At 39.4% G+C, this 21,878-nt stretch overlaps 1 protein-coding gene across 14 annotated transcripts in view; it reads left to right on the plus strand.

Annotated features, from left to right (window-relative positions):
• Window positions 1–21,878, plus strand: part of EYA4 (EYA transcriptional coactivator and phosphatase 4) — a 105,073-nt gene that overhangs the window by 10,893 nt on the left and 72,302 nt on the right. For 13 of the 14 annotated variants that reach the window (XR_004426232.1, XM_033143802.1, XM_033143801.1 and 10 more), the window contains one exon: window positions 5,736–5,833. Coding sequence is in view for 11 of the 14 variants with exons in the window: in XM_033143802.1 (XP_032999693.1) it covers window positions 5,801–5,833 (33 nt within the window). In the remaining 3 variants the exon portion in view is untranslated. Of the gene's footprint in view, window positions 1–5,733; window positions 5,834–21,878 lie in introns of those variants that run through there. The other variant, XM_033143818.1, reaches the window with a different exon arrangement.

Consider the following 21,878-nt stretch of genomic DNA (forward strand, 5'->3'; position numbering starts at 1 on the left):
TATTCAGATTCTTTATCAGAAATGAAAATGTCGCACCCACATTAACGAACAGACCAATCCCCAGAATTTTCACAATGTTTTACTTGAATTGGGAATATTGCAGATCACTTAGTGGATTGCCATAAGGAAGGCTACAAAACTTTGGATAACAGAAAAAATAGGGCATTACTTTGAGATCACTTTAAACTTAACTCTTTAATCTTAATTACTTAAATAATGATCTTATTTTTAGTGGATGCGGTTCAGTTGGATCTGCTCTTTTATCTGTGTTATTGTGTACATGTATTAAGTTTATCAGCTCCATCTGGTACGCAGGCTGAGACCCTACCTGCCCGTGGACTGTCTCGCCAGAGTGGTGCATGCTCTGGTTATCTCTCATTTGGATTACTGCAATGCGCTCTGCGTGGGGCTACCTTTGAAGGTGACCCGGAAACTACAACTAATCCAGAATGCGGCAGCTAGACTGGTGACTGGGAGCGGCCACCAAGACCACATAACACTGATCTTGAAAGACCTACATTGGCTCCCAGTACGTTTCCGAGCACAATTCAAAGTGTTGGTGCTGACTTTTAAAGCCCTAAACGGCCTCAGTCCAATATATCTGAAGGAGCGTCTCCACCCCCATCATTCTACCCGGACACTGAGGTCCAGTGCCGAGGGCTTTCTGGAGCCAAGTTACAGGGAACCAGGCAGAGGGCCTTCTCGGTAGTGGGACCTGCCCTATGGAATGCCCTCCCACCAGATGTCAAAGAGAACAACAACTACTACTAGACTTTTAGAAGACATCTGAAGGCAGCCCTGTTTAGGGATGCTTTTAATGTTTGATGGATTATTGTATTTTAATATTTTGTTGGAAGCCACCCAGAGTGGCTGGGGAAGCCCAGCCACATGGGCAGGGTATAAATAAATAATAATTATTATTATTCCTTTATTCTTGTTTTTTAAGTTAGTAAGTTGTTTTGAATTCTTTCTTTCTTTCTTTTAAAAAAGTGACCTAACAGATAATAATAATAAATGCTAACCCATAGAATGGGCAATGATCTGTATGGTAAAAAAAATGCCTGAATTGTCAGATTATTGTATTAGAAAGGGGTGTCCCATCTCAGACCTCTCAGTCTTTAACCCAATGCTTTGCCCTATTAAAGTCACTTCTAGTGGTTTGCTTGACTGAGCAACTACTTTATGGATTTTTTCACTTTCATAGGGTATCCAAAACACACTTAGGGATACTGCTTGAAAGAGCCTTAAATGAAGAAAGGCAGGCCTCTGGTATAGGGTTGGGCGATATATCAATTTATTGTCTAAAACTGGTTTGAAGTCTATATTGTGATAATGGTTTCATAATTTTTGACCTGGCAATATGTTGCAAATCATGATTGTGTGTGTGTGTGTGCGCGCCGCTATGTAAAAATCCGATGCAGGAAAAACTGTGAAGCCAGCCAGTGCCTCTACATAGCTCCATCCTTATTTCAAACATCGTGAAATATTGGTATATTGTGAATGTTTAGCTGGTGATATATCACAGTATTGAAAAACCAGCTGTCGTCCAGCCTTGTTCTGGTAACATCTCCAGAGTGTCTTCAGCAATCTCATGGGAAATGGAGTACCTAGGGTGTGGGATGGTGATGATGGGTGACCCTTCCCCAAACCTTTCCCTCCCACAAGTGTGCAGGTCAGAGAAGCGACTAAAAAGTATGAGCCAGCTGCTCTTTGTTCTCTAAGAGGACAGGTACTAGATGAAGTCCTTGAAGGCAGTTGATTTGTGGGTAGGCTTTTTTTTATTAGTGTCAATGCTCTCTGTGGGGAATTGGGATACCCATAGTAAAATCCTTGTACAGGCACAGTGGTAATATTCAATGCCTTGATACCCTTCTTGGCAATTTATGCTGGTTTTTTGTGCACAAATTGGGCACAACTTTTCAATAATCTGCTCAAGAAATTATAGCATAGTTCAGTCATTCCTTATCTTGGAGCTCTTTCTGAATAACATTTGATGTGTCCATACGTATCTCCTTCTGGCTTCTGCCTCAGAGTGCTGTGTTCCCAGCTTATACTGCTGTACTTCTCAGTTGGACCATTGTCATTTTCCATACTGTTAATGATTTGTCAGCCTTGGTCCTATTTTCCCCTTCTACATTTCTCAAAAGAGGAATACACAAAAGCTCATGGTAGTGGCTATGGTGGTATACTGAAACTTGTGGGAATAGTTCTCCATATAATGGACAACCAGCTTTATTGCACTGTTGGTGGATGAAGAGTAGCAGACTAGGGTGAAAAAGTTTGCACTGTAGTCTATCCTCTACCTCCACCTCCACCATCCTGCTCCTGACTGGAGTGATGGGGCCTTTGTGCCTAAACTGAATGATTAAGCTTGTGCTGGATTCATGAATGCATGAATCTAGGGTGAGCTCCACTCTCTGTTGGCCTGTTGGATGGTCCCTTTTGTCCTGGTCCAGCACAGGCAGGAACTGGTCTTTCTTGAAATGTGAGAGCTGGGAAAAATGAAGGTGACAATATTTGTACAGAAGGAATATCATTAAACTTACTGATCATTACCTTTCTCTATTATTTTTCCTTTCTTAGCTTTTGAATTGGACTGTGTAGTTTGATATGTTGATAGCTGGTATTCAAATTGATGAAATATGTTCCACAGCAAGGTTTAAGGAAAATATTATTAAATGCATTTGTTGATCAGGAAGTTAGAAGCCTTCCTCATCAAGTGTTTAAAAAAGAAAATCTTGGGAGATAAAACACTTCATCAACTTTAAATCCACATCTGCAGAAACAGATGCCTCTCTTCACACTAACTTGTCTGCAAGTTTAAAATGTTTTACAATCATTTTAAAAGTAGTTAAAAACACTCACTGCATAATCGAGATACAGCAGTTCCTGCCCTCTGTTTTTAATCTGATTCTATTGATTTGGAAACTAGGTTATGGCCTCATAAACTCCATGAGCTTACTATTATCCCTTAATTTTATATATTATTTAAAGGGAGAATTCCACTCTTATTAGATTAATTGAGTTCTGTAATGTTTTACAAATTACAGAAACTATGCTAAAAAAGAAGGCATCTTCATGAGTGCTGTTATGTAATTCTGCATTTGTAATAGCATTCATTAGTTAGTTTTATTCTGATTTGTAAAAATATTTATTTATTTATTAACAAACGGCTTCCCAGCCTGAGGCCATCAAAGTGCTGCACACTTGGGTTCTGAATGATATCACTATTATAGAGAATGATTTTAAATGTTTATAATTTTGATGACTGGTAACTTTAAAGTTGAAGCAACATGAACATTGACAATGTAAATAAGCTATGTTTTTGAATCTGCAAGGCAGAACTTAGTAGGAGACAAACAGTAGAGCAATTAGAAAATTGAAAGGCAGAGGGCACTGCTTTCTCTTTTGTAGAACTTCTATAGAAATGTGGAGGCTGCAGATGACATCAGTTTCTACCTTTTGCTTCTCTGTGACTTGATAGAATTGCTAGCTACAGCTTCGCTGATCATTGGGGCCTGAGCTGAAGGCCCACACATTTCCCCCTCGTTTCCCTGTTTTCTCCAGCAATGTTCTTCACTTTGTTGTTTACAAAAAATATTTTTTCTCTGATCCAGCTGAACAACAACAAAAAAAACATTTGCACAAATGACTGCAAACCAGAATTGGGAACCTTGGTTTTCACAAGGGGAGGAGGAAATGGCAAGTACTTATATGCCATGGTTTGCAATTCTGTATGAAGTGAGTCAGTCTGTGGGTTAGAGGCAAAGATGCAATGGTAAGGGAAGTTGATAGGCAATGCCAATGGGCAAAGCAGGGTGTGCTGACATTTTATTGGTTACCTTGCTTTACTAATCAAATACCAAGTCTCATTACCCATTGTAGCATTCACAGTTAAACACTTCCATGTACAATGCTTGGCTTGCTGTTCAGTACGTGTGTGGTTTTGTAAAATAGACATGACCAACCCCCAGCATATAATTTCTGAGTTACAGAGCAGGAAGCTTTTATTCCCACCTTTCCACAATTTACATGCTTTGCCCAGTTTTTCCTGTAGAATAGTTGAGACAGAAGAAGGGAAGAAATGTGTTCAGGTTATGTAATGGATATGCAAGTCTTCAGTCAGGCATTTAGTGTCGCCAGTCCCATGCTGTGGAACACTCTTCCAGCAGTCGTTCGGCAGGCATCCTTGCTTTGACTTTCAGACATTTCTTGGAGACTTTTTATGCTGACAGACCTATGGAGTTGCATTTTTTAAAAAAATCTTGAGTTGCCAGTCATTTTTATGCTTGTTCTATATTGCTTTTAAAGGTTGTTACATTGATGTACACTGCCTGACATTTTGCAAGAGGGAGGTATCTAGATGTGTAGTTTTGAAAAATATATATAAATAAGCATCTTTCACTTTCATGTAAGCAGCAGACATCACAATACAGTAACCAATAGTACTTATCTCTCCGTTTCACTTGTTACACTATGATTCATATGTTAAACTCGGAAAGAGTAAAATTCTCGAGTGGGGACTTAGCAACTTCCTTTCACATAAAGAATTGTTTTTTTGTCTAAAAGTGTTGCCAATGTGAAAAATTAACAGTTAATGTTTGGGGCAAACTGTGAATACAAAAGAGAGATTCTATCATTTAACAAGAAGTGTGAAATTAGACTTATTAAAATTTCAGCAGTGCATATATCTTCCCCTCTGCTTTCACAGGTTGGCTTTTTAAAGTGATTTGTTGACTATTAACATTTGGAAAATAGGAAACTGTATAACTTGTTTTTTTAGGAAGTGAACAAATGAATGCAGGAATCTAGAATCCTCTTCATGAATCCATTTGAGAAATATTACAGTACCCACACAATATTTTCTATATATGTTAATGTGATCCCTTTAAAAAGTCAGCAAGTTAACACAAAATCTTAATTATATTTCTTGGCAGGGAAGTGTAATAAAGCTGACTATCTTTGTAGTTTTGATGTCTGCCTCATATTTTTGCTGGTTCATTCCAGAATGGTATCTGCAAAAGGTTCCTGCCAAGGGCTAGCATTTACATTAAAAAAGATTTGCATTTAAGGTGGAACTCGATTTTACACTTGCCATGGGCTTACCACTGTGAATGGCAGGCCAGTCTCAATTCCTCCCCCTCCCCATGACATTTAGACATCTGTGTCACTTACCTACATTTTCCCACAAGCAGTAAACAATAATTTGGATGTGGAACTGGGAACTGTACAGCATTATCGTGTTACAGTATGAGTAAATTGGATGATGTCTAATGTTGGTTGTACTCTTGAGTAGACCCATTGAAATAAATGTAACCAGTTTGGGGTAGGTGTGGGCTGAGTTTGACTTACTGTAGTTAGATATTACCCAGAATATCCAGTTCAACAGTGCAACACATCTACTCAGAAACAAACTTCGATAGGACTTACTCCCATATAAATATTGCAGTCTTGAAGTTATGGGAAGGGAGGGGGAGTAAAATGCGGGACTTGTTATCAGTGACAGTCCAGTATTCAGCTTAACATCTAATTCTGCCCTCAGACATTTTCAAATCTTTTTAGCTGCTGTATTTAAAATGATACTTATTGTTGATGTGAAAGAATTGTTATGTGTGCATATCAGTGACTTCCCAAAGGAGCTGGTTTCTAACAAGTTGTGCATGTTATAATGAAGTGTTTTGTTTCTGAATGTAAAACCAAAATAATACTTTGCTTACTCTTTTTTTTAATATTAGGACATCCAATACAATTAAAAGGGAAGTTACTTCTCTTTGGAGGAAAAGAAAACTGAGTTACCTCCATGGAAGACACTCAGGATTTAAATGAACAGTCAGTAAGTAAAAAATTGGTTAATTAAACTCATTTATTTTTCCTATGTGCTGTGTTCAAAAATATTTTTCATTTTGCAATATGTTGTTAGAATTAGTATGTAGCTGCATGTACAGGGTAGAACTTGAAGGTCAATGTGTAAGAAACACTGATATATGCATAAAAAGCTCTAATGTTTGGCTTGGGTTACTGTTCAGATACTATTGAAAAGTTGCCTGGAGTCACCCCCATTTCACAGTGGGAGGGGCTTCCTTGAGCCAATGAGAAGCAATGCATACTATGCTAGTTGTGCAGGCAGTGCAGATCTTATGGGGTAGGGAAATATCTGGCTGGTCTTAAAACAGAGCGAAGCACATTGCACCACACTCAGCAACCTGATGTACCTCCCCTTTGGAAATGGGACATTTTCCCCAAAGTGTGGGTGTGGGTGATGTTGGTTGATATAGTGGCCTCTGAAGTGATTTCCTGTTTCTAAATGACATGGAACCTACCAACATTGAAAAGACAAGACTTCCTTTTTTTCAACCTTGGGAACTGTGCCGCTTGTCCCTAGATAAATTGGTGCCTGGGTAGTGACCAGGAGTGGCCAACAGGGAGAACAGGCACTATCATGCACCTGGCCCCCTGGCAACAGTGTTACTGTGACTTAGGAGGCAGAGGCGCAGGGCAGCAGGTACGCCAGTGTTGTGGAGATGCACTGGTGGGGCCAATCAGGTGCTCCCACTGGTACATCTGCCCAGTGCTACCTCAGCCGCGTCTTGGTTTTTGAACGTTTTTCAGAAGTTGAATAGATTTCCGGAATGGATTACGTTCAAGAACCAAGGGGTGAAAGCCTGCCATGAGGTCCACTAATGCTTAACTTTGCTCTCTTGCCCTTAAATCGTTTACACTTTTTTGAAAACTTAAAGGATCTAAGGAGCTTTTTCATATGTTTAGTTACTTAAAAAGATTATATTATGTTTCATTTCTCTACAAGACACTTAATGGCATGAACACATAACCTTTGTAGCACTTCACATTTTGGAATAGTTAGTAAACCATGTGCCTGTGATAGAGATGTTAACTCTGTATTTTGTTTTACTTCTAAAATGTTGTTTACCATTCAGTCAACTTTTTAAAAAGAAAAATAATCTAGTGGCTAACTTCCTAGTATATTATTTCAAAAGAAGCTTTATTAGAAACTCATGTAATTTCATCCTGAAGCTTTCATATAAGGTTGCATATTTGGGTTAGTTGATTTTTAACTTAAACAATAGATTCAACTACTGTAAAATGAGAAGTTCACAGTTATATGTAGTTAAGCTTGATTTAATTTGGTGACATGTTAAGAACAGGACATTAAAATGATGCATGCAAATTTACTTTACTTCCATAGCAGTAGGTGAAAGGGTATATAGCCCATGTCTTGCTTTTCTTGGCCTTGCTGCTAATCCTTATCCTCCTTTCCCAACAATACAATTTCCTTTGATATTAAAGCACTACTTGTTAAATGTTAGAATATGTCCATCTCTGTTTGGGGCTGTATTGCTCCTGGAAAAGACAAAAGTGGTATCAGATTGGTTCAATATTTTGCCATACTGGCCTTGCGACCACTTCTTTCTGCAAACCAACCCAGCAGAACCATAGTAACTGCTTGCCTTGCAGCCAGGTCAGATGCCAAGATTACAATTCGGTCTAGAAATGGATTGGCAATTGCTGGATAGGAATCACCTCTTTCTGTGTGAGCTCATAATCTATTGATCTCAGAGCATTTCAAGGAAACTGAATTTGGGCAGTTTGTGGAGTCAGACTTTGGGGTGGGGTTGGGTAAAGAAAATGTGTTTGAAAGTGCTATTAGAAAAATATTCATGACATTTCATGAATCTAATTTTTTAAAGTTCCATGTTTGCTTTGAGCATGTAATCACACCATTTGTCCATCCATCCAGTACTCCCAAAGTTTGACATGCTGTTTTGCCTTTAGATTGCTTGACTAATGTTTCATTGACATGCTATGACTGTGATAGCTTAGCAAATAATACAGGCAGAATTCTGAGAACTTGTTATTACCACACTACATCTAATATATATTTGCCACTTGTCTACACCTGGAAAAAAGAAATTCTAACATGGCAACAGCTCACTCATTTTAACTGGTACCTTGGCTTTTTAAGTGCTCAAGAACTAAATGATTTTTATTACTGTCTGACTAGCAGCACTTCTTCAAGGGTTAAAGTTTGGGTTCCAGCCCCTTATAACTGACCCAATACACAAATTTACTTTGGAACTGTTCCTTTAACAAAATAAAACAAAACCTGCAGAATATGTTGTGGAGACCCTTTAAGCCAAGTTCAAGGGAGAAGGGTTATTGTATTAAAAAAGCCTCGTAGAGATTATGTAGTCCCCATGATAACGGGCCTCACCTTATGACCTAACATCATTTTCTGGAGCCTTCAAAAATAAAAATAAATGCTCAGTTGGTAATTTCTGCACAGTTCCCTGTGAGCAATGTATCCAAGGCAGGAAAACAGTTTTGATTTTCATGTAACATGAGAGACCTTTAGATGAAAAGTTCTCCCTTCTTGACACAAAAATTGAAACTTGCAAAAACCCCACTTCTACTTCAAATAGAATTTTGTTGTTGTTGTTTAGTCGTTTAGTCGTGTCCGACTCTTCGTGACCCCATGGACCAGAGCACGCCAGGCACTCCTGTCTTCCACTGCCTCCTGCAGTTTGGTCAGACTCATGTTGGTAGCTTCGAGAACACTGTCCAACCATCTTGTCCTCTGTCATCCCCTTCTCCTTGTGCCCTCCATCTTTCCCAACATCAGGGTCTTTTCCAGGGAGTCTTCTCATGAGGTGGCCAAAGTATTGGAGCCTCAGTTTCAGGATCTGTCCTTCCAGTGAGCACTCAGGGCTGATTTCCTTAAGAATGGATAGGTTTGATCTTCTTGCAGTCCATGGGGCTCTCAAGAGTCTCCTCCAGCACCATAATTCAAAAGCATCAATTCTTCGGCGATCAGCCTTCTTTATGGTCCAACTCTCACTTCCATACATTACTACTGGGAAAACCATAGCTTTAACTATACGGACCTTTGTCAGCAAGGTGATGTCTTTGCTTTTTAAGATGCTGTCTAGGTTTGTCATTGCTTTTCTCCCAAGAAGCAGGTGTCTTCTAATTTCGTGACTGCTGTCACCACCTGTAGTGATCATGGAACCCAAGAAAGTAAAATCTCTCACTGCCTCCATTTCTTCCCCTTCTATTTGCCAGGAGGTGATGGGACCAGTGGCCATGATCTTAGTTTTTTTGATGTTGAGCTTCAGACCATAATTTGTGTTCTCCTCTTTCACCTTCATTAAAAGGTTCTTTAATTCCTCCTCACTGTTGTGTCTTCAGCATATCTGAGGTTGTTGATATTTCTTCCAGCAATCTTAATTGCAGTTTGGGATTCATCCACTCCAGCCTTTCGCATGAGGAATTCTAATTTAAATAGATGAATTTAAATGATGAATGATAATTTAAATAGGTTAACACATTGCTGATTTTCTTTCTTTCTTCCTTTCTAGCCATTTTTTCAGGGTGCTCTTATATATTTTTATAATACCATTAGTGTTTCCTTGGGCAATATTTCAGCCATATTGGAGGATAGTGAAATGCCTGGTTGTAAGAGCTGGCTTTGAATGAGCCACTCTGCTGAAGTCAAGGGAGCAGAATGGAAACAGAAGTTGGTAGTTAACTTCTGTTAAACTGCATGGAACTTGTATGACCACAAAAAGAGCATGGCTCAGAGCCTTTGAAGCAGGCAGGTGAAGTGTTGATGAGCAAGGAAGATTGAGGAAGCAATGAAATATGGTGCCACATACATCATGTGCAATGTGTATTTCACCCTTACAGACATCTTTAAACTCAGCCTATTAAGTGCAAGTAGACATTTCTTCTTGAGAATATAATCCATATAGCAGTCAGTTGCTGGACAGTCAGATTGACTCTGTGGTTAAGTACAGTGGTGCCTCGCAAGACGAAATTAATTCGTTCTGTGAGTGCTGTTGTATAGCGAATTTTTCGTCTTGCAAAGCACCAACGGGGGAATAGCGGTTTGATGAAGAAATTTTTTTTTTCCATCTTGCGAGGCAAGCCCATTGAAAAATTTGTCTTGCGAGACAGCCTTTCGCTAGTGAATGCCTTTCGTCTAGCGAGGCATTCGTCTAGCGAGGTACCACTGTACTTAATTCATTCTGGAGGTCCGTTCTTAACCTGAAACTGTTCTTAACCTGAAGCACCACTTTAGCTAATGGGGCCTGCCGCTACGCTGCCAGAGCACAATTTCTGTTCTAATCCTGAAGGAAAGTTCTTAACCCGAAGCGTTATTTCTGGGTTAGCAGAGTTTGTAACCTGAAACGTATGTAACCCGAGGTACCACTGTATATGTAACAGATACCACTTCTGAATTCTTGAAAACCTTTTGCCAATCAGGAGAGAGGATGATAGTGTGTGGGCTTGGGGGAGTTTATTATCCAGCTATAGTCATACTTGCAGTGAACTTTGATACTACTATGTAACTAACAAAGTTCTCCTTTTGTTGGCCCATGTCAGTATGGCTATATTTTTTTAAAGTTTTGCTAAAATTCTTCTCACATGTTGGGTCCTGGTCTTCGCATGCCCTCTTTATATCTAGTTCACTTCCACAAATATTACCCTAGAGAAGGGGGAGCCAATATGGTGACCTCCAGATGTTGATGAAATCCTACGTTCATAATCTGTGACCATTGACTGCTGGCTGGCGCTGACAGGAGCTGGACTCTAAAAACATATAGACGGCACCATGTTGGCTACCCTTGCCCTAGGGCATCATGAAAAAAAAGTTCTATTTCCATATTCCTAAGCTCTTATAATAGAAGCCACAATGCAAGACCTAGAGGTCTGTGGTTTATATACTGTTCCATCTTGTATGGCAGAATTACCTCTTTGGGAAAGGAAGTATATACACATCCTAAAACTGGCTTGCTTTAAAGTTTTAGATGTATACCTCTTTGTAACACATGTGTTCAGCCTGAAATGGTAGAATAGCTGGCTAAAGATTACCAAGAAGCAGACTAATGAATAGAATCAGGAACTCCAAAGCTTTCCCCAGTGTAATATTTCTGAAAACAAAATGCAAAGTCACTCCTTGTAGCATTTCTTCCAATTCCCTACTTTTAGAATGCTAAGAAACTAGGCAAAGCACATGAAAGAATTCTCTCTCACAGGCACTTTTTCTGCTGCCTCTTTTTCAGGCTTCTGGGAACACAGAATTTTTAATGTCATTGGCTACAGGGAACCATCTAATCTCTGTTCAAACTCCTTTAAATAATTTAATAAGTGTGAGTGATTAAGACATTAAGAATTAAAGGAACTTCAGACCAGTCCCTGATAATGAACACATGTTGTCCATATTTCAAGGTGAGGAGAAATATGGAAGAGTAAACTTTATGTGCAGTTTACTCTAGATTTGAGTAATATTAATAAAACTCTAGAGTAAGTTTAGAAATGTTTTTAAATAAAATGGTCATGTGATTGTGAACAAATTTGCATTGTCACAAAGTTTTATTGGGATGGCGTCTCCCCCACCTTTGGAACTTCCTCCCCTTAGAGATACTATGGGCACTTTGTTGTTGTTGGCATTCTCTTTGTTTCCTTCACTAGATGAAAACCTATCTATTCACCCAAGCCTTTGCTGGATATTTGTGGCTGTACTGATGCCATTTTACAATTTTTATAATTGTGATTTTCCTGCTTTTATGGTGTTAGTGGTTGTAGTATGTATATGGGCTAGTATTTTAAATGTAACCTTCTCTGGAATTGCATTGCAATGAAGTGTGGATAAGAAATATTTAAAGTAAATAAATGTAGTTCTGAAATAAAACCAGGACAATTGTTTAATAATGGGTAGCCAATGATTGTTTGACCCAACTCCCATTAGCCCAGCCAGTATGGTCAACGGTCAAGGATGAGTCTTAGTTCATCTGAAGGTCACCTCATTAGCTATGCCTGGTTCCATACAAAAGCTATAATTCAATTTACTAGCTATCCTCTATGATAGAAGAAGCATTTCACTGCTTTCGCCAAAATGTAGGAACTATAATTTACAGAAACAGATGACTAGATCTTTAATCCAGGGCAAGGGAAGCTTTATGATAAAACCGTGTATAATAAAGGGAGATCTCAGTGCTGTGGATGTAGTTGGTTCCCTCCCTCCCTCCCTCCCTTTTAAATTAAAAAGTTAATTATTGGTTCTAGCATATTACTGAATGAAAAGTGTTTTTGTTTTTTACATGACACTTCTCATCTACCAGCTGACCTGATTACTACTGTGACTCATTGCCCTTTCCTGGTTGGGGAACAAAATCCCTGGTAGCTGGGTGTCTGAGAATGGAAAAGGTGCCGCTTACTCCTACCTCAGACATCTTGCTGCAAATTGTTAAAGTTAGATGTTCAAACTGTTAAAAAGAGAGCTGACTGTGTTCATACTCCTTAAAAGGAGTTTCTCTTATGGTAGTAAAAATGGTGTTGGCAAGCGTGAGCTCTTGCGTTGTCTCTAAGGCAGGGATGGCCAATGTGGTCCCCTTCAAATGTTCTTGGACTTCAGTCCCCATCAGCCTGATGGGAGTTGTAGCCACACGGCATCTAAAGGGCACCAAGTTGGCTACCCCTGGACTTAGGATTACTAGGTTGTGGCTGCTGGCCAGTTTTCTAATTAGAATGTCAGATCATGTTGCATCTTCAGTTCAGACAAGAGGAGGAAAGCACAACCTGTGGACTGCTCTGACCTTACATTCCCGATCTCTGGTGCATCAGCAACTGATGTGGCAGCAATTAGTTATGATATAGGCTACAATTTGTAACTGTCCTCATTGTCAGTTGCCAGTAGGGATGGACAAATCTGTCAGTTTTGGATTTGCTCAGTTTTTAAACATTTTCCAGTCTTCAGTTATGCACATTTCCACATCAATTTTCTTTTTTAAAAGCTCTCATGAAAATTCATCAGCATTTTAGTTTGAATTTCTCACAAGATAATGTTCTTCTATGGCATTCTGCCAAATGTAGACATTGTTGCAAAGCAGTTCTCCCTAAAATAATGCATTTTTGTCATTTTCACTAATACATGCAGTTTCTGCATACCATAGTGTATGCCTTTTTGTGCACATTGCCAATCAATCCCTTGCAATGGCATAGAGTTGTTGTGAGAAGGACAAACAGGGCAAAAGGGAAAACTGGAAGCACTGTTCTGAAATGTAATAAATAAAATATATCCAGGAAGTTGACAAGCACAGAAGAACATCAGGACAATAGTATTCCCCTGTTATATGTCACTACTATGTCACATTCAGAAAAAGAGAAGGATTTTTCATAATATATCAGGTTTTAAAATTTGTCATATCTCATGTTTTTAAAAAAACCTTTCTGATATTGTTCATCTCTCCAGTTTTAAATTTTATGTTCCCATCTCTAAAATGGGCTGATGTTTTCTGGAATGTATTTTTCATGCTTCATTCCTTAATAATAAAAAGCACATCATGTGTGGCTTGACTAACTGTTTTACTTATCTGCAGTGCACATAGGTTTCTTCCTTTGCTGGATATACCATTTGGATGGTCTTGACTGGTGGCAGGGGGCTTGTAAGTTCCTGCTTAACAAAGCTTTCCCTGAATTGTGGCCACCTTTGTATTACTAGTTATCTGTTTGTTGAAAATTTTTAATCCTTGAATGTTTTCATATTTTTAAATGTAACATTTTATTGTTCATGGCTTATGGGAAAAGATTGTAATTTATAAATTTGCTAAATAAATAAAATAAATACATACAGTGTATGAGAGAAAGGAGGGGCGGGCGGGCATGAGACTGAGAAAGAGAGAGAAGTTATGTGAAAAGCTGCCTTTATTTGAATCTTCATATAATGTGGGATATTTGTGTCATGTTATTTAAGTACTTGGCAACACACCTGTCAGGGGCTTCCAAAATAGTTATAGATTTGAACATAGGATTGGATTATTAATCTTATTTGTGTCTAGCATGAATGTGGTGTGCTGTTAAATTAACATATATTGGATTAAATCATGAAAACTATGTCATACCTATAGCTCTGCAGTTAGCACTGTGGGTCTGAGAGAGACAGAAACACAGACTGCAGTGTAACCTTAAGGTTTCCTTTTCTTTCTTAGACCACCGAAGATCTATTCTCAGAATCATTCAAAGATGGTTAAATCAGATGTGCGTTAATTTTAGCAGGCTGGGGATCCATATAGAATTGTAGAGGTTTTTTTTTTTAGTGCTTCCATGAATAATTCGAAAGAGCTCCTGTTGCTCTGTCCCAGCTCCTGCCAACCTAGCAGTTTGAAAGCATGCCAGTGCAAGTAGATAAATAGGTACCGCTGCAGCAGGAAGGTAAACGGCATTTCCATGCGCTCCGCTTCCCGTCATGGTTTTCCGTTGCACCAGAAGTGGTTTAGTCATGCTGACCACATGACCCGGAAAGCTGTCTGTCAACAAACGCTGGCTCCCTTGGCCTGAAAGTGAGATGAGTGCTGCAACCCCATAGTTGCCTTTGATTGGACTTAACCGTCCAGGGTTCCTTTACCTTTTGTACCTTTACCTTATGAAAGCAAGAGTGCATAGCACTGGTGGGGCTGCATTGCTCTCCTGGCTTCCCATCACCTTGTGTTGCTGACATTTATTGGGAGGGAAAGTTCAAAGCAACAGGGACCTCTCCACTTGTGGGTGTGATGGCAGGAGGGTTGGATTGACTTCCACTGTGCCCATACCTGCTGAGTGCCCCACTGCCTTTCTCCTTCTCTCAAAAAACAGCAGCCACAATAACTTGGGAACCATATCCCCTGTCCATGAGCCTGCCTAGGGTTTTCATTTAACTTTAGAGGCTCTGTTTCAGGTCCCATCATCATCTGAAATCTTGATTTAATTCTGTATTTTGCTGCTGTTTAAAACTGCACTGCATTTTGTTTGGTTATGCTTGTTGGTTTTTATCTTGTTTTGTTTTATACTGATTTTATATAATATTTGAAATGGGATGGGAATACAATTGATGAGAGTAATGTACATTGTGAAGATGCAAGAAGCAATAGTGATGATGAAAACAAACTAAGGTGGATCAGCAGTAGTTATAACTGCTATCGTCAGAAATGTCAATTCTTTTAATAACCCCAAGTTATTAGTAAAAATACAATATTTTTCATCACATTGTTTTGAGAATTCTAGCATCCTGTTTCCCACAGGCAAACCAGATGCTTATGGGAAGCCCACAAGCAGAATACAAACAATAGATCTCGTCTGCTGTTGTTTCCCAGCAACTGGTGTTGTGAGTCCTACCATCTCTGATCCTCTAGGTGCCATTTAGTCATTATGGCTTATAGTCGTTGATTGCCTTATCCCCATTAATTAGGGTAAACACAACATGAAATACAAAACTCTGAAGGGGGCATTCTGTAACTGGGGAGCCACAACTAAAAAGGCCCTTTATCATGTTTTACCTGCTGTATCTAATTAGACAATGCCACTTGGATAAAAGCCTCAGGTGATGATGCCAAGTTGCAGGGAAGTATATGTGGAAAGAAGCAGTCTTTCAGATGTTTAGGTCACAAACCATGAAGAGTTTAAAGATCACATCTCCCCCAGTGTAGTGTTTACTCTTGTATGTCACAATGTATGGTACTTTCCTCATGATCTAGTTTGATGTCTGCTTTATTTATTTGTTTGTTCATAAAATTTACACACCGCTTGATTGTAAAAAGCCCCAGAGTGGTTTATAGAAAGGTAAAATAATAAAATCAAGGGGGGAAATGCAACCTTACTTAAAAACATACAAAGTTAAAATGCTCTCCGCAAGAAGGTTTGTCTGGTGCCTTCATCATGCATCTTTCTTTGCCTCTGAGGATCACAATGTTTTTTATTTTTTTAATATGAAGTTTTTTGTCATGATAGAAAAAGTGCACAAAACACATAATGAATGGTTGAATAACTGCTAAACCTAATGGTGTAGTTGTCCTCTTAAGCTCATAGTCCCTCCCCCATCTGTGGAAGAGAGAAGCAATATAAATATTTGTAAATTTTGTTTAAAGAAAGATGATTACATTAGTGGTTGCCTCTGTATTACCAAATTAATTTGGTTTTGTGACGTGCATAACCATTATGTTGATGGCTAATAAGTCAAACTTCACAGGTCTGGTAACTTTCTAGCAGGTAGCAACTCGGGTAAGACTAGTAATTATCCTATAAAGTTACCTACAGCTTGAATTGACAACCAATTGTATCACCAGTAAGTGATTGCTACTCAGCCTGTAACAATGTTTGTCGTCTACAAGGGAGAGCAACAATGGTGGATTCTAAGGTTACAGCTCCACCAATGGCTTGTGTTGACAGCAGTCATCCAGAAAAGCTTGAATAGTTTTTCTAGATATCTGAATCCTACTGTGAATTTAGAGCTCCCTATCTTTATTTTACAATCCTAGTTCAGGATTGCAAAAATGGTGGATTTGTGAAACATGGTATAGAGGAAACCGAAAGATGTGGCACTCTTTTTTAAATTAAGTGAATTCTGCACTCATACCCTAGGTGCTGTGCTTACATAGTGGTGTGGATAATAATTCAGTGCTTTGAAGCAAGGTGGATTTTGTAGGTGAGACATTTGCCCCTTCTCCAGTGTGATACTCTGCTTACTTCTATAATTTTTAATAGACATTATTTCTGGACGACTTTTTAAAAAAACATGTGTCTAATTGTTAAGCATTTTAATACATTCAAGTAAGTGTTCAATAACCTGAGATATTAGTGATGATTCAGAAAAGCAAAATTGGCTTAGATTTCTGTATTAGTTATGTCTACAGCATATAAAATATTTGAGTTTAGTGTTAGTGAAGCTTAAATTAATATTAAAACACATTACATTCTGTTTTGCCTAGAAATAGATATGTGTGCTTTAATCAGTGCTGGAGACAAGCAATGCATACTATCGATATTTTAACTTAAAAGGTACTCCCTTCCATTGCTTCTTTATCCCAGATCTTAATAAATAGCAAACTGCTAACTAATTGATTGTGCAACACAGCCTTGTGAGCATAGGTTAGTCCTATATTATGTATTACTGACCAGTGTGGATTAAAAATGTGACATTTCAAACATTTGTGTCTGTACCTTTATTTGGATATGTGGGAGGATCCATTACATACCCCACTGGTAAAATGTTGGAATTGGTTGAGTTCTGTATTTTTTAAATTTGGGACGCCCCCCCCAAAAATCTGTTTCATCGTCAGCTTTATTTAAGAGACTGTACAAATGGTGACATCTGGGAGCCAATTCACCATTTAATTAAATTAGCCTGTAATAAAATCTGCCATAATGAGATTAAAATTAATTATTAATCAGGAGCTGACATAGGCACAAAGCAGCATGAATAATATATGAAGGCTGTGTCTGCTGTTTCTAATTGAGGACCTACTTCACTGCAGTAATACTTTTTATGAAGCGTTATTAGCCTTTCTGCAGTGCCATAATATATGTTACTTAGACTATGATCCCATACTCAGTTATTTGTTAATAAATTTCACTGTCACTGTTGGTGTAGCATACTAGTTAGTGTTTATAGCAAGTTTGAAAGAGTGGTGTAAATTTACTGGAGAACTAAATATTTGGTTTATATGGCAAAATAAAATAGTGATGTATTGCCCACAATGGCACTTTCCAAAGCCATTTATTAGGACATTTAAGAGGATCCAGGGTAGGGACAGATGGACAAATCTAGTAGGATAGGCTTGTGTACATCACTGCAGATTTGCAGTACCATTTACCACAGCAGGAGCCATACCTGAGCCTCTTTGCAAATTTTTCACATTTTGCATTTGTCATTTGGGGAGGTATTTCTTTAACCTCTACCCACAAAGGGACTTCCCTTAGGGAGTCCTTGATCTCAGATGAACCCACGACAAGAAAGATGTGTCCTGCTTGTTAGGAAAAAAGGAAGGGAGAACTATGGAGATTCCAGGGACTATTAAAAAAACAAGACAGAAGCAGGGAAAGTGCACTAAAGCGGGGGAACAGCAGGTCCTTAGGACCCCTGTGATTTCATTGGCCTGGTGTCCAAACATCTCACTTATCAATCACAATTTCACCAATTGGCTAATAACATACACAAGCAGGGCCAGTTGAATGGGCTCATTTCCTAGAACAAAGCTTTCCCAACTGTTTCGCGACACATTAGTGTGTCGGCTGCAGTGTGTGGGTGTGCTGCGCGAATGCTCCCTGAGCTCTTCCCAGGGCTGGAAAGGGCTTAGTTTAACATCCCGTTTGCTAGTAAAACTGAATTACTGTGTTGTGAAACAATGCATGTCTAAAAAGTGTGCCACCAACATGAAAAGTTTGGAAAGCTCTATCCTAGAATCTCTTAGAAGGATACCCACACACTTCGTTTAATTTTATTTCACTGCAGTGGGCTGGACTAGATGGCCCTTTGGGCCCCTTCCAACTCTACAATTCTATGATTTTAGGAGGGCCAAAGACTTACCTTTTGCATAAAAAAGGAAAGAAAGCTCAAACTGTAAGGCTTCTGCCTGGGGACACTAATGAAGTTCTTTTCAGTCACCCCTTATTTTAAACCTTACATGTGAAAATACCATTGAGTTGAAAATGGCAAATAGAGGATATAGTGAGTTCTTGGGTATCTGTCAGACCAAAGGTATTTAGAGAGAGAGTGGTTGAAGAGGTTCTTAAATCCAGTTAGGTTGAGCAATTCAGAGATAAGGTCTATGGTGAATATTCTATATTTTCTGTAGATTATAAATGTTCAGTATTTGCCTAGTGGTAATAATTAAAAGTTGTCAAATACAACTCTGATTTGTTGCCCGAGAATTACCAAATATCTTTTCTGTAAATGGTTTAAATAGCCATTTCATGAATTACGCAAAGGAAAGATTTATAATTTTGCAGATTCAATTTAGAGTAGGCCCTCTCTTTTGCTACAAGTTTTTCTAGTTGTCTGTGATGAGATGGCTTTCTAGTGGGTCACCAGTTAAATGCTTCTTATCCTTTTGGTACTTTGCCTTAGACATCAAGATGTTAGAGAACTGTTTTCCTATTACATTCTACCCCTACCCCAAATCCTCAAAGTAAGCAGGAGTGAGTATTGCTAGACTAATCAGCCAAGAGCCAATGGCTGTACAGCCCGTACCTCGGGTTATGTACTCCCGTAACCCGGAAGTGTTTTTCAGCGCGCACACAAGCTGCACCTGCGCAAAAGTAGTCTGCGCATGCGCAGAAGCGGTCTGTGCAGTTCGCGCAGTGCAAAGCACGATTTTCGGGTTACGTACTTTTCAGGTTATGAACGGCAACCCGGAACCAATTAAGTACGTGACCTGAGGTACCACTGTATTTGTCACAAGAATCAAGAATGGCTGACTCACTGTGGTTAATGTGAATGAGTATTATTCTGGTTCATAGTGCCCAATCACTTCTTCCTCACTTCTCCCCTGGCACAAGTGGGAGAGGAAAACTAGAAAGCCTCAGTTCAGTTTGGTTTCCTGTGACCTCTGAGTTCATAATCCTGGTTTGCGGGTCTCTAACAAGCAAGATTCATAAACCAACAATAAACTATAGTTAGGCTGGCTAGCAATCCTGGCTTGTTAGGGAGCAACAAACCAAGATCCCGGGTTCAGATGTCACAGAAAACCGAGCTTCCGGGTTGGTGCCGGATAATGGCGGAGCGGAGCTGAAGAGCTCCGGCTCCCGGGGGGTTTTAGGGGTCTCCTTGTCTGCGCCAAGGGCCCCTTAAAGCCACGGGAAGAGCGTCCCGTGGACCGCGGCCTCGTGGGTCCCAGACGTGCCGTCTCTGCTCTTGATTGACCCTCGTAAGGGGGGGAAATCAAGCGAGCGGAGCTCCGACACGGGACTGGAGAGGCGGATGCACCCCCCCAGGAGATCAAAGCAGCGATTCTGCCAGACCTGAGCACCAAGCCTTTCCTGCTAACTTCAAAGAAAAAAGAAGAACCCCGGCTGCTGTAAGTACGGGACTAATTGGATTTACATTTGAATAATTGGCAACCGGGAGGGATGTTAAAAGGAAGCCCGTCCCTCTCCTTTGTTGTGCAGAGGAGGTAATTAAGTTTCAAGTGGCTGCAGCTGCATCACTAGATACAATGTTGTTACGAAGCACTTTGACAGAGAAGATGGATTAAATCCCTGTGAGGGATTGAAGATTTTGGAAATATCTCTTCTGTGGCTTTTGGAATTATTTTTGGCACCCTGTCTCAGGGAAAATGGCGCTGGAAAACTAGTACGCAAGATGGAAAATTACTGACATTTGACACCCTTTGTCTTCTCCAACCATGCTTGCTTTCGCTTTTAAACTGATTCTAGATCCGGGTATTACCCAGGAACAAAGAACAATCCTTCTGCAATTGGAGCTTGTGAATCGGAAAATGGTCTAGATAGGGCGTAATTTCAAAGAAATTTGTTTTGGAGCAAGAGAAACCAGCCAGATTTGGGAGAATTTTGATAACTTGGAAGCAGACTTCTCCAGGGAGCTGGGGGAGGTGCTGGAGAAATGGGACGAATTGATTCAGCAACCCCAGGTAAATGGACGGCCCTGGCGTAGTGAGAGACGCAGGGCTGATGTTTTGACTGGAGCTACAAGACCCTGTCTCTGGAGTGGGAGTCCAGAGATGAAGGTGAGAAGATTTCTGAAGACACAAGCGGAAGAAAATCAAAATTGCGAAATGGAGTTGCTGGGAGAGGAGAGTTGGCGCCTCTTGAGGCTCCCAAGGAGGAGATTTATAAACTATAAGATGACACCGAACAAGGACAACAGAGGGGAATGTAAAGATGAATGGTGGGGGGGCATGGGAGAGAGCAGAAAAATGGTAAGAAGGGGAATAGGGTGAAAATGATAAAAATTGAATTAGGACGGATTTATGGTACCCTGAAGATAGCGTGTTAAGACTTTAGGATTTTGATGTTAAGTTTTAAGACTTTGATGTTATGATTTTGGGAATTTTGAATTAGTGAAGAGATATGTAACTGACTAATAGCAGCAGTTTAAGTGAAAAGAAGTATAAGATTGATTTAAGAATTATTTCATGATATTATAAGATGTTAAGTTTTTATGATAGTATAAAAGGTTGGATAATGTATGAATTGTAATGTTATAAATGGATGTTACCAAAGTATATTAGTATTGAAGGCAGAGGAGGGAAAGCGGGGGAGGTCCCTTTAGAAGATCAGAAACTAGATTTCGTTAAGTAGTAAGAGATAGATTGGTGTTTCAGTTTAGGTATGTATTGGTTTTGGTTTTGTTTTAATTGTTCTCTTTGTTGATTGTGTTTATGTAATGTGTTTTTTATTGTGTTAATGTTGGTGTTTATGCTATGTTATGTTTTTCTCTTGTTTTACTGGAAAATAATAAAAATCTTATTAAAAAAAAAAACAGATGTCACAGAAAACCAAGCTTAATTGCAGTCTCCTGATTTTGTTTCTGTCTTTGACTGTGGAAAGGTTGGCCAGTGTGCTTGAGCAGGCTACTTATTCACAATAAACCACAAGAAGTAAGCCAACTCTCACTTATTGTAACATCTGAACACAGCCAGTACGAGGAGTCAATTAACCATCTTCCAAATGCTCTTTGTTTCCAAATCCTTTTATGAAGGTTTTCTGTCAAAAAGGTAAAGGACCCCTGACAGTTAAGTTTTTTTGCCAAAACTTACTTTCAGTCTGTGCATATACAGTCATACCTCTTGTTCCATCCGCTGCGGGTTGCGTATTTGTGGGTTGCGAATGCAGCAAACCCGGAAATGTTTACTTCTGGGTTTCACCATGCATGCACAGAAGCGCAATATCGCGCTTTTGCACATGCATGATATAACCGCTTGGGTTGCGGACTTTTTGGGGTGCAAACAGCACCCCGGAACGGATCGTGTCTGCAACCCAAGGTACCACTGTACATTGAAGGTGAAAGAAGAATTTGTTCTGTGATCAATGGAATATTTCCACTTAGAGGCAAACCTAGGGATTTAGTAATCTTAGTCACTCCATATCAA

Source organism: Lacerta agilis, chromosome 3 (genome assembly GCF_009819535.1).
Source record: "Lacerta agilis isolate rLacAgi1 chromosome 3, rLacAgi1.pri, whole genome shotgun sequence".
Classification (NCBI taxonomy): domain Eukaryota; kingdom Metazoa; phylum Chordata; class Lepidosauria; order Squamata; family Lacertidae; genus Lacerta; species Lacerta agilis.